General features: G+C 46.2%; 1 protein-coding gene across 1 annotated transcript; it reads right to left on the reverse strand.

The window, feature by feature from the left end:
- Window positions 1-239: 239 nt before the first annotated feature.
- RLN3 (relaxin 3) lies at window positions 240-2,558 on the reverse strand. Its single transcript, XM_082734888.1, has 2 exons — window positions 2,326-2,558; window positions 240-862 (listed from the first exon to the last, which is right to left on the reverse strand). Exons 1-2 carry the CDS (start codon window positions 2,516-2,518, stop codon window positions 648-650), a joined length of 408 nt encoding a protein of 135 aa, XP_082591014.1. The 5' UTR covers window positions 2,519-2,558; the 3' UTR covers window positions 240-647.
- Window positions 2,559-13,739: the final 11,181 nt, after the last annotated feature.

Genomic DNA, 13,739 nt, shown 5'->3' on the forward strand with positions numbered 1-13,739 from the left:
CTGCAGGGCGCCGCCGAGCACTGCCGAGACGAGCGCGGCATCCTCCCTCCCCGTGACACACACAGGCACGCCGCCGCAAAGTCCTTTGGAACTTTTATTTTGGGGGTTGAAGAAGGTTCTGATCCGTCCTCCCACCCAGACTCCCACCCCAGGATGTGAAGGAACCCAGGGCTCCCACCACCAGCTCTAGGGTCTCCAGCCTGAGAACCCCAGCAGGTGGACGGGGAGGGGTAGGAAGGAAGGCAGGGTGAAAGGAGTGGGCATCGGCTGGGATCTGGAGCAGGAGCATAAGTTGCTCTGGTCAGGAGACGGTGGCCACAGTTGGGGCAAGAGAATCAGTGTGGGCAAAGGTCTGGATGGGGGTAGATCGGTTGGGGTAGAGTCGGGGCACCACAGCAGCAGAGAACAGTGCAGGCTAGGCAAAGAGGTGATATGGTCTGGGGAGAGGTCAGGGTCAGAGGTTCCCATTTGGCCAGGTAGGTGCAGTTTGCTCAGGGTCAGGATAGGCTGGTCAAAGGTCAGGGTCATTTAGGGGTGACTGTGTCCAAGTGCAAGCACCTGACCTGACTTGCTGATGAATGAATGCATGAGAGGCCAGAGGTGGGTGCCCTGCTGGACCCAGGGCCCCTGGCCGCCCGGTCTCTGGTCTAGCAGAGGCTGCTGATGTCACTCTTACTGCACCCCCACTTGCAGCAGCTGCTGGAGAGACCTGCCACGACATCGCGGCCACCGCGCAGAGCCCCCGGAGCTCCCTGCCAGCCGGGTTCGCTCCCATAGAAAGCCAGGGGGTTCTTGGTCCGGGCCAGCCACTCGCTGGAGGCTACTGCCTCATCCCCCTCACTGTCTGTGTCCGAGTCTGCATCTGGGAAGTGGGAAGATGAAAAGAGTTAGTGCTTGGGACTCAGCTTCTGTCAAACGCACAGTCTGGCTGGCCTAGCTACTTGGATTCTTGTGATGCAGCCTCACAGCCCAAAGTTTTATTCTATTCAGGCCTGGGTTCCAGGTTTGATGGGCAAATTATTCAACCTCACCGAGCTTGCCTTTCCTCTCTTGCCATTTCTCTTCTCCTACTCTTTATTTATTGAGAAACTGATGGTTAAGAACATATGTTTTGGGGGGCACCTGGATGGCTCCCATCAGTTAAGCATCCAGCTCTTGATTCTGGCTCAGGTCATGATCTCAGGGTCATGGGTCAAGCCTCACTCGGTGAATAACTAAATAAATCTAAATTTAAAAAATAATAAAATGGGGTGCTTAAAAAAAAAAAAAAGAACGTGTGTTTGGGAGCAGAGCTAAGCACCCATCCAGTCTCTCTGAGTTACAATCCTGAGCAAATGAATTTACTTCTCTGACTCTCGGTTTCCTCTGCAAAGTGGGGGTAGTAGTAACTCCTGTCTTCTAGAGTTTTATATGGAGTAGATGAGATCATTAATACCCATAGAAAAGCCTCGAACAGTGTCTGGCATATGAGAAGCACTTAAAAATAGCACTGATCATTTATTGAGCACCTACTGTGTGCCAGACACTACTTTAAAGGATTTAGTGGATTAACTCCTTTATTCCTCACAACCCCATGAGGTGGGTGCAGCTGTTATCATCCCCAGTTTCCAGACGAGAACCCTGAGACACCATCTGGTGGACTATCTTAACACAAGAAAACCCAGCTATGAAGTTGTAGGGCTGTTACTTGAACCCAGGCAGTGTGTCTTCCAGCTCCTGCCCCTCATGAAACAAGGCCCCACGCCCCCCGCTTGAGCTCTGACGGAGACCCCCCACCCGGTTTAGATGGTGTCCGAATCTGCTTTGGACTCAGTGTCGTCACTTAACCATCCTGGGAGATTTACAGTCTGTGCCTCCTATTTTCAGATAAAAGGGGCTCCGAGAGGGTAATCAACTCGTTAGGAGAGTCACCTGCTAGGTGGCAAAATCTGGCCTTGTGTAGCCCCCTGCTATCTTCCTCAGAGGCTAGAAGGCACTTCAATGTGGGTTTCTAAATGGTGTCTCACCTCACACCCCCATCCCCCATCCTAGGAGTTGTGCAAGCAGCAGCCTTCTTCCTTAGGGTAGGCTCACACTGGGCAGATGCTCCAGAAATAGCAGTGAGTTCTGTGATGACTAGAGGGTGTGGATGGCTTGCCTCCCCGATCCCAGCTCCGCTAACTGGCTCCCCTCACCTCTGCCCAGCTTTGAGGCCTGGGCAAGTTTCCCCAGTTGCATGTAGTAGGACAGAACCCTTCTGCCCCGTCCCTGGCTCTTTGGACCATCCCGTGTTCCATCCACTGTCCACCCACCCCCTGCCCCCACACCCTCCCTTCGCAGCCTCACCTGTAGCTTCAGAGGCCAGGATGTCCGACCGTCTCCACCGGGAGCCTCCGCAGGTGAAGATGACTGCCCGGATGAATTCCCTGCCGCAGAGCTTCACCCCGTAGGGCGATGCTCGGGCCTCAGACGTCAGCCACAGCTCCCCAGCCAGCACCCACACAGTTAGCAGCAGCAGCAGCAGCGGGCGCTTGGCCATGCTGGACAGGACACCTGTGACTCTGGGGCACAGCGAGGCACTTCCCTGGGTGTCTGTGTCTTTGCTGCCTCCTGGCCCCCCAATTTATACATCCTGGCTCCCCCCACCCGTCATGGAGAAGGCAAGGGACCTCCTTTATCTCCTTCAGCAGAGGGGATGCGGGCATGGCCCCCCCCACTCCGACCTTTCCCGTTTCCAGGACCGAGCGATAACCTTTAACCATGGATGGAGTGACGTGGTCCAGCTGTCATCTTCAACGGAGAGGGCGAGAAGGTCTCAGTTCAGCAGAGACCAGGAATCCAGACCCCACCACACTGGAAGACAGGACACAGCCAGACACCCCCCCCATAGGGCAGGACCTCCTCTATGAATAATATCAACAATGATAATGAGCATTTCCAAAGTATGGGCTGTGCTGCAAGGCCAGGCACCTCTCAAAGTATTTTATATCTATTCGATTCTCCCAATAACCTCTGATATGGTTCTCAAATTTGAGCAAGCCTCATAATCTCCTGGAGGGCTTGTTAAAACCCTATTTTAAAAGAGGGCTTTAACCTCTTGGGCCCTATTTACAGAGCATCTGAGAATCTGCATTTGCAACACATTTCCAGTCCTTGCTTGTGCTGTGGTGGTCCAGAAACCATGCTTTTGAGAGCCACTGGACTCGGAGATTAGAATTAAGATTATTCCCATATTACAGGCAAGGAAACCGAGGCACAGAGTGGTGCTAGAAGGTGCCCAGGCTCAGCTAGTAAGGAGGGCAGGGAGTTGAGATGCAGATTCCAAAAGAGCCATCTGGCTCCAGAATCCATGCCCTCTAACGGAAAGTTTTAAGGATTAAAAAATACTATTATGGAGACAGAGTTTCAATTTTGCAAGATGAAAAGAGTTCTAGAGATGGATGGTGAATGTGCTTGATGTCACTGGGTTTTAAAAATGGTTAAGATGGCAAATTTTATGTGTATTTCTACCACAATTAAAAAATAATAATTTTGGGGTGCCTGGGTGGCTCAATTGTTAAGCATCTGCCTTCGGCTCAGGTCATGATCCCAGGGTCTGGGATTAGAGCCCTGCATTGGACTCCCTGCTCAGTGAAGCCTGCTTCTACCTCTCTCTATGCCCTTGCTTGTGTTCCCTCCCTTGCTGTGTCTCTCTTTGTCAAGTAAATAAATAAAATCTTTTTTAAAAAAAATTAAAAAATGATAATAATAATTTTTAAATGCTTAATTAATATACATAGAGAAGCTGTGATGTGCTGGGAAACGTTTACAACTGGGTTCTCCAGACCCAAAAAAAAAAAAAAAAGACCCTGATTTGTAGCAGTTGTTGATTTCTGGTCAATTTCAAGCTATCAATGGGATGTCAGTGTGGTCACCAAAGTCCTGAAAAGTTAACCATCAGTTCTCACAGGTTGGAGTCAGCTGGCTCCAGGACACCACAAGAACGTAAAATTTAAGGAATCATAAACAGGACACCTACGATAGCATCACTCAGGTCCGGAAGTAGGAAGTGGCCAGGAGCATAGATACCCCCTGCTGCGTATCCTCTCTGCTCACAACCCCGCCCTCTCCCCAGAGGTAGCCACCATCCTGCCATCAGTCATCACTACTTTGCTTTTCAGTACAATTCTAACACTCACAGGGGGGTGTTGCCTGAGACAAATAGTTCTTTGTTTCTTTTTCTTTCCTTTTTTGATTTCCTTTTGTAGTCTAACAATTTGAAATTTTGATCAAAGTGGGACTACACCTAAGGAAAAATGCACCCATCATAAGGGGACACCTGGAAGAATTTTCACAAACCAAACAGACTTTGAAACCATGACTCGGGGCCAGAAAACATTTCCAGCCTCCCACCAAGACAGAGGAATTAATCTTGACCTTTTGGAAAGGGAGCATTTTAGAAGAATTTGTGGACATAGGTTAAAAGTGTAGTAATTGAGAAATGTTTGGGATGAAACATTTTAAGGCTATGAGAAGATTCTGTTTCCCTTAATTTTATTATTATTATTTTTTTAAAGAATTTATTTATTTATTTGAGAGAGAGAAACAGAGAGAGCATGAGCGAGGAGAAGGTCAGAGGGAGAAGCAGACTCCCCATGCAGCTGGGAGCCCGATGCAGGACTCGATCCCGGGACTCCGGGATCATGACCTGAGCCGAAGGCAGTCGTCCAACCAACTGAGCCACCCAGGCGTCCCAATTTTATTATTTTTTAAAGATTTTAAAAAATTGATGTATTTGACACAGAGAGAGAGAGAGAGAGAGAGAGATCACAAGTAGGCAGAGAGGCTGGCAACGAGAGAGGGGGAGCAGGCTCCCCGCTGAGCAGAGAGCCTGATGCGGGGCTCCATCCCAGGACCCTGGCATCATGACCTGAGCCGAAGGCAGAGGCTTTAACCCACTGAGCCACCCAGGTGCCTCTATTTTATTATTTTTTAAAGAGTTAATTTTTTTTTCTTTTAAGAGAGAGAGAGTTCACAGGCACAGTAGGGAGGGAGGAGGCACAGAGGTTGAGGGAGGGAGAGAGGACCCCAAGCAGATTCCCCGATGAGTGGGAACCTGACACATCTGGATCCCACAACCCTAAGATCATGACCTGAGCTGAAATCAAGAAGCAGACCTTTAACGTACTTCCCCACCCAGGCGTCCCAATCCCATTTCCATTTAAAGTCTACCCACTGATTTTAGCATTCTGAGGGGATCGTGTGTATAGAAATTATTTCCATGGTGTCCGTTTTGTTTATTAGTAATTTTCCATTGCCCCATTCCTTCTACATGTACCATTATTTATGATTTGGACTTCTGGAAGGAAGAGCTGTTCTGTCTCCAGTTATTTGTTTATCCAGTCATTTATTTATGCCAGTATGGACTTGTAAACAGTTATTGTATCCTTTGGATTATAATGCAACACTATTGTTATTTATTTTGTTGCCCAAATTGTTCCAGCTGTGGCCACTGGGAGCTCTTTCAATTGTCCCTTGCTCTAAGCATTTCATTTCATGCAATGTCCTTTTGACATGACTCCATAGTATTTGTCTGATTTTGTTTTTTAGATTTTTAGTGCTTCCTATTGTCTGGCACAATGAGAAATATGGGCCTTGCCTTGTGTTTTCCCTGTCCCAGTCCTAGCTAGAATCAGCCACTTTCCCAAAGAGTCTGGATTCCCTTTATTGGAGAATGGCACTGAAAAGTCAAGATTGGGGTGCTGGCTGTGCTCATCACTACTGGGGATGGGGGATGGGGTGGGCAGAGCATTGTTTCTAGGTCCTCTCAGCTAATAGTGTTCTTTTTTTTTTAATATTGAGGTGGGGAGCTCCTGGGTGGCTCAGTTAGTTAAGCATCTGCCTTCAGCTCAGGTCCTGATCACGGGATCTTGGGATCAAGTCCTGCATCAGGTTTCCTGTTCAGCGGGGAGTCTGCTCCTCTCTCTCTCTCTCTCTCTGCTCCTCCCTCCCCTGGCCTGTGCTCTGTCCTCTCTCAATCACTCACTCTCTCAATTGAATAAATAAAATATATATTTTTAAAAAGATTTTATTTATTTATTTGACAGAGATTAGAAGTAGGCAGAGAAGCAGGCAGAGAGAGAGAGGAGGAAGCAGGCTCCCTGCCAAGCAGAGAGCCCAATGTGGGGCTCGATCCCAGGACCCTAGGATCACGACCTGAGCCAAAGGCAGAGGCCCCAACCCACTGAGCCACCCAGGCACCCCAATAAATAAAATATTTTAAAAAATAAAAATAAGGGACGTCTGGGTGGCTCAGTTGCCTTCTGCTCAGGTTGTAATCTCAGGGTCCTGGGACTGAGTCCCATGTCACATTCCTTGGTCAGCAGGGATCCTGCTTCTCCCTCTACCTGCCACTCCCCCTGCTTGTGCTCACTCTCTCTGACAAATAAATAAATAAAACCTTTTAAAAATAAAAATATTAAAAATACTGGGGTAAGGGCATCTGGGTGGCTCAGTGGGTTAAGTGTCTAACTCTTGGTTTAAGTTCTGGTCATGATCTCAGGGTCATGAGATAGAGCCCCACTTTGGGGAGTTCAGCAAGGAGTCTGCTTGTCCGTCTCCCTCTGCTTCTCCCCCTGCTTGTGCATGCTCTTTCTCTCAAATAAATAAAATCTAAATAAAATAAAATATTGGGGTAAAATTCCTATACATAAAATTAACCACTTCAGTGCCATTTGTACACGCGTTTATTTTTTTAAAGATTTTTAATGTTTTTAATTATTTCATTTGACAGAGAGATCACAAGTAGGCAGAGAGGTAGGCAGAGAGAGAGGATGGGAAGCAGGCCCCCTGCTGAGCAGAGAGCCCGATGTGGGACTTGATCCCAGGACCCTTAGATCATGACCTGAACTGAAGGCAGCAGCTTAACCCACTGAGACACCCAGGCGCCCTGCATGCATGTGTTTATAGCAGCACTATTCACAACAGCCAGAAAGCAGAAATGACCCAAATTCCCATCAACAGATGAGTGGGTAAACCAGATGTGGTAGACCCACACAATGGAATACGAGTCAGTCATGACAAGGAATGAAGTTCTTGTTTTTAAAAAATATTTTATTAATTTACTTGACAGAGAGAGCACAAGCCAAGAGAGAAGCAGGCTTCCCACTGAGGAGGGACCCCTATGTGGGGCTCAATGATTATGACCTGAACTGAAGGCAATCGCTTAACCAACTGAGCCATCCAGGTCTCCCTAAAAGGAATAACGTTCTGATAATGTTGCTTTTTAAATAAGATTTTAAACGATTTTATTTTAGTATTTGACAGACAGAGATCACAAGTAGGCAGAGAGGCAGGCAGAGGGAGAGGAGGAAGCAGGCTCCCCGCTGAGCAGAGAGCCCAATGCGGGGCTCGATCCCAGGACCCCGAGATCATGACCTGAGCTGAAGGCAGAGGTTTTAACCCACTGAGCCACCCCGATGCCCCCTGATAATGTTGTAATGTGGATGAACCCTGAAAACAGTACATCTAGAGAAAGAAGCCAGAGCCAGAAGGTCCCATATTACATGATTCCGTTGATCTAAAATGACCCAAAACAGGCACATCCATAGAGACAGAAAGCCCACTGGTGGTTGCCAGTGGAGCTTAGGAGGAGGACAGAATGGGGAGTAATCACCACTGGGTATAACTTGGGGGGTGAAGATGTTTTGGACAGAGGTAGTGTGGGTACAACATCGTGAATATACTCTACGTGACCGAATTGTTCGCTTTAACACAGTTAATTTTATGTTATCAATTTCAGCCCAACTTAAACAAACAACAGTAGGGGCTCTGGGGATGGGCTGCGCTGGGCTGTAACTCCATCTCTGCCTCTTTCCTGCTGGGTGACCACAGGCAAGTCACTTAACCTCTCTCTCCCTTGGTTTTCTCACTTGTTAAGGAGGAAAGAATCAATGAGACCATCTTAAAACCCTCTGTGGCAGGCAGTAAGTGCTGTTTAAATGTCATTTCTACCTGACACGTACCCTTTGGATTCGAAGTTTATTCCGCTGTCCTTTTCTTTATGACAAACTCCTGGCCTCGTCTGCCCTTTGTGGTGTCTTGGGCCAAGGCGATGCGCCAGAAGGCAGGAGTCATATCTGATCGTACTGCTTTGAAAGGGCTGATGAATAATAGACTCCCCTCCACCTCCTCTTCTCCTGGAGACCCTCCAGAGATGTACCCTCCTGCCCTTTTCTCCATATCCCCAGTGCCTAGCTCACAGGCTGGGAAAGGTCACGCCAGGAAGTAATGGCGGCTTGTCTGATTGTGACGGACTGGCTCAGAATGGGAAGGCTGTTTTGTGCCTCACACAGAGTCCGAGTTTTGAGCCCAATAGAGCTGCATTCAAATTCCAGCTCCCAGGGGGCCTGGGTGGCTCAGTGGGTTAAGCCTCTTGCCTTTGTCTTGGGTCCTGGGATCGAATCCCGCATCCGGCTCTCTGCTCAACAGGAAGCCTGCTTCCTCCTCTCTCTGCCTGCCTCTCTGCCTACTTGTGATCTCTCTCTGTCAAATAAATAAATAAAATCTTAAAAAGAAATTCCAGGGGCACCTAGGTGGCTCAATGGGTTAAAGCCTCTGCTTTTGGCTCAGGTCATGATCCCAGGGTCCTGGGTTCAAGCCACACATCGGGCTCTCTGCTCAGCAAGCAGGGAGCCTGTTTCCCCTCCTCTCTCTCTGCCTGCCTCTCTGCCTACTTGTGATCTCTGTCAAATAAATAAATAAAATCTTTAAAAAAAAATTCCAGTTACCCTGTGACCTTGAGCCAGGCATGACACCTCTCTGAGTTCATTGGGAAGATGGAGTTAATAAGCATATGTCCTTCATGGGCCTGTTGGGGGACTTCAGTGACATTTTGCAAAGCGCTCAGCTCCACGCATAGCACACACTGAAATGCAGTGGATTGCATGTGACCGGCAGAAAGATAGCTCTGTCTGCTCACCCTCGGGAACTTGAAACATGATATTATTTGGGAAAAGGGTCTTTGCATATGTAATTAAGGACTTAGAGATGAGATCCTCCTGGATTATCTGGTTGGACCCTAAATCCAAGGACAGGTGCTGAAGACAAACAGAAGAGACAAGGCCATGGGAAGACAGAGGCAGAGATTGGAATGATGTACATGAAGAAGCCAAGTCATGTCTGGAGCCACCAGAGGCTGGAAGAGACATGGAAGGATCTTGCCCTAGAGATGGAGGGAGCATGGCCTTGCTAACAGCTTGATTTCAGACTTCCAGGCTCGAGAACTGTAAGAGAATGCATTTCTGTTTTTGTAAGCCACCCAATACAGTGGCAAACTGTAACAGCAGCTGTAGGAAACTAATACATAAGAATCGGGGGGTGCCTGGGTGGCTCAGTCGGTGGAACATCTGCCTTTGGCTCAAGTTATGATGTCGGGGTCCTGGGATTGAGCCCTGCACTGGGCTCCCTGCCCAGTGGGGAGTCTGTTTCTCTCTCCCTCTGTACTCAGGCTCATGCTCTCTCTCTCATGCTCTCGCTATCCCAAATAAATGAATAAAATCTTAAAAAAAAAAAAAAAGAAGAAGAAGAAGAATCTGGAAATGTTATATGCTCCCAATATTATTATTATTATTTTCATCATCATTGTTTCCAGTCAGCATAAAAATGCAACCAACTTTTACTTGTCCCAAAGAAAGCCACTCTCTCCAAAGTTCTTAACTAATCCTATTTCTGAATGTTCAGTACCATTCTGGTGCATCAAGAAACAAAAAGTGTGGGGCTCCTGGGTGGCTCAGTCATTAATCGTCTGCCTTAGGCTCAGGTCATGATCCCAGAGTCCTGGGATCAAGCCCCGCACTAGGCTCCCTGCTTGGCGGGAAGCCTGCTTCTCCCTCTCCCAGTTCCTCTGCTCGTGTTCCTACTCTCGCTGTATCTCTCTCTGTCAGATAAATAAACAAAATCTTAAAAAAAAAAAAAAAAGAAACAAAAAGTATAAGAATGTTTATGCTGCGGTATCTCCTTCCCAATCTCAGACCCTTCCTTTCCCTTCCAGGTAACCCATTGCTCTTGATTTCCTGCGTATCTTTCTTTCCTTCTTCTTCTTAAAAAAAAAAAAAAAAGTATTTATTTATTTATATTAATAAATTATTATTTTTTAATATATTTATCTGACAGAGAAAAAGAACACAAGCAGGAGGAGAAGCAAAGGGAGAGGGACACACTGACTCCCCACTGAGCAGGGAGCCCCACACAGGACTTGATCCCAGGACCCTGAGATCATGACATGAGCCTAGGTCAGATGCTTAACTAACTAAGCCACCCAGGGGTTCTAGATTTATTTGTTTATTTATTTATTTTTTAAGATTTTATTTGTTTATTTGAGAGAGAGAGATCACAAGTAGGCAGAGAGGCAGGCAGAGAAAGAGGGGGAAGTAGGCTCCCCACTGAGCACGGAGCCTGATGCGGGACTTGATCCCAGGACCCCGAGATCATGACCTGAGCCGAAGCCAGAGGCTTACCCCACTGAGCCACGCAGGGGTCCCTGATTTATTTATTTTAGAGAGACAGAGACAGAGTGCTCATGTGGAGGGAGAGGCAGAAGGAAAAGGAGAGAGAAAATTCTCAAGCAGACTCCTTGTTGAGCTCGAAGCCAGATGTGGGGCTCAGTCCCCAAACCCCGAGATCATTATCTGGGCTGAATTCAAGGGTCAGCTGCTTAACCAACTGGGCTACCCAGGCACCCCCTGAGTATCTTTTCAGAATTTCTATGCACCTGTACAAACAAATATGAATATAGGTTCTTATCCGCCCCCTACACACACACCTGTCTTTACATAAAAGGGAGCATTTAAAATTGTTTATTGTTGTAAAATATGCATGACATAAAATATATCACTTTAACCCATTTTAAGTGTCTCATTCAGCAGCATTAAATACATCACATGTATAGTGTGCAGCCATCACCACCATCCATCTTCAGAGCTCTTCGTCTTCCCAAACTGAAACTCTGTCCCCACTAAATATTAACTCCCCATTTCCCCCACACTTCCGCTCAGCCCCTGATGCCCACCATCCACACTTTCTGTCTCTGGATTTGCCTATTCTATTTCCCTTGTGTAAGTAGATTCATACGGTATTTGTCCTTTAGAGTCTGTCTTCTTGCAGTTAGGACAGTGTTTTCGAGTTCATCCACGTGCAATTTCAATCCAAGGTAGCTTGCTTCCCACACTCTGCTACACCTTGCTTCCCCCACCCCCTGGCCACTTAATAAATGCAGGAGATCTCCTCTTATCAAAATTCTCTTCAGGGGCACCTGGATGGCTCAGTCAGTTCAGCATCCAACCCTTGATTTTTGGCTCAGGTCATGAGCTTAGGGTTGTACCTAAGTCGCTACTCAGTACCTTTTGGCTCAGTACCTGAGCTTAGGGTTGTACCTGGTTGTACCCTGTATCTGGGTCCACGCTGGTCCTACTTAAGATTCTCTCTCTTCCTCTCCCTCTGCTCCTCCCCGACTTCTAAAAAAATAAATAAATAAAACTCTCTCTGTACACTTTGTTATTTTTCTACAGCTACATAGTATTCTGCTGTGTGGATGCCCCCTCGTTAATTTCACTCCTAGAGATGGACATTTTCCCATCCATTTGTTTTTAAGCTAACACTGCAGTGAAAAACTTTGTAGACACATCAGTGCACACATATGCGAGTGTATCAGTGGAAAAATTCCCCAGTGTGAGATTTCGGGCTTGAAGAATATATGTATTTGTGCTTTTTAAAAATCTCATTTATTTTTTATTTTTACTTATTAAAAAAATTTTATCTATCTATTTGAGGGAGACAGAGAGAGAAAATGTGGGGGTGGGGTGGTCAGAGGGAGAAGCAGACTCCCCATTGAGCATGGAGCCAGACGCGGAGCTTGATCTGGAACCCCAGGACCACAGCCTGAGCCAAAGGCAGATGCTTAACCAACTGAGCCACTCAGGAGCACTGTGCTTTTTTTTTTTTTTTTTTTTTTTAAGATTTATTTATTTATTTGAGAGAGTGAGAGCAAGGGGAGGGGTAGAGGCAGAGAGAGAATCTCAACCAGACCCCCTGCTGACCTTGGAGCCCAAAGTGGGGCTCGACCTCATGACCCTGAGAGCATGACCTGAGCTGAAATCAAGCAAGGCTTTACTGACTGAGCCATTCAGTCGCCCCTGTGCATTTGTACTTTTTATAGACATTTCAAATTTTCCTTTTGGGGGATAGATTAATTCACACTCCTTCTGGCAACTAATGAGACTTTTGTTTCTTTATAGCCTCCTTGACAGAATGTATCAACCTTTGGATTTTTGCCAGTATAAAGGATGGAAAATGGTATGTCAGAACGGAGAATATTTACATTTCTCTTCCACAAGTGGCGTGGAACATATTCCATATGTTCCAGAACTATTATAATGTTCTCTTTCCTCTCTGGCCACCTTCTTTATCCATTATTTTTTGGGTTGTTGATCTTTTTCTTCTTGATTTCGAGGGGTTCTTTATATATGAAGGAGATTTACTGTCTGGTTGTAAGATGCATTGTAAATATTTTTCCCAATTTGCCCTTTCTCCAAACTTTTATATTAATTAACACTAACATTTTTTAAGGATTTGATGGGTGCCTGGTTTTGTGCTAGGTGTTTTAAACACACTATCTCATTTCAACCTTATGACAGCATTTTTCATCTCTAAATACCATAGCATGCCCTTCTGGAAAATAAGGACATTTACACAAAGACAAATGTACAATCATTATTAACTATCGTCTTACACCACACACATATTCAAGTTTTCCTGGGTCTCTGAAACATCTTTTCGGGATTGATTTAGAGCATCCCAGGTCAATAGAACTTTCTACAATCATGGGAGTGTTCTATATCTGTGCTTTCCAACATGGTAGCCACAGGGTACATGTGGTTATTGGGTGCTTGAAATGAGTTCGGGAGGAATAAGGAACTAAATTGTTCATTGCGTTTTTACTTTAGTTACTTTTAGTTTTAATAACCACATGGAAAATTATAGGTCAATATCCCTGATGAATACAGGTGCAAAGATCCTCACCAAAATATTAGTGAACCAAACTCAACAATACATTTAAAGGATCACACACCATGAATAAGAGGGATTTATTCCAGGGAAGCTAGAATGGCTCAGTATCTGCAAATCATGTGATACACCACATTAACAAAATGATAAAAGTCATATGATCATCTCTATAGATGCAGAAAAGCATTTGACAAAATTCAATATATTTTCATGATGAAAACTCTCAACAGACTGGGCATAGAGGGAAAATAGCTCAACATGATAAAGGCCATCTTTGACAAGCCCACAGCAGACATCATACTCACTGGTGAAACACTGGAAGCTTGTCTTCTAACATAGGAACAAGAGAAGGGTACCTGTTGCCATTACTTTTATTCAACACAGTACTGGAAATGTTAGCCAGAGCAATTTGGCAAGAGAGGGAGGGTGCTCCTGGCATCTCATGGTGGCCAGGATACTGCCCAGAATCCTATGATGCAGAGGACAGTCCCTTGCCACAAAGAGCAGTTTAGCCCTGGAAAATCCCCACTCCTTTTTTCCGGGACTGACTTATTGAAGAGACCCCCCCCCCCCTCTGCTCTGGATTTATCTGTTGCTTCCTGATGTTTTCTTTTGCTTTTTTTTGTTGTTGGTTTTGTCTTAAGATTTTATTTTAGAGGAGCAGGGAGGGGCAGAGGGAGAGAGATGAATAATCTCAAACTCCTTGCTGAGCTCAGAGC

The sequence above is a fragment of the Mustela nivalis genome (assembly GCF_964662115.1).
Source record: "Mustela nivalis genome assembly, chromosome: 1".
NCBI classification, from domain to species: domain Eukaryota; kingdom Metazoa; phylum Chordata; class Mammalia; order Carnivora; family Mustelidae; genus Mustela; species Mustela nivalis.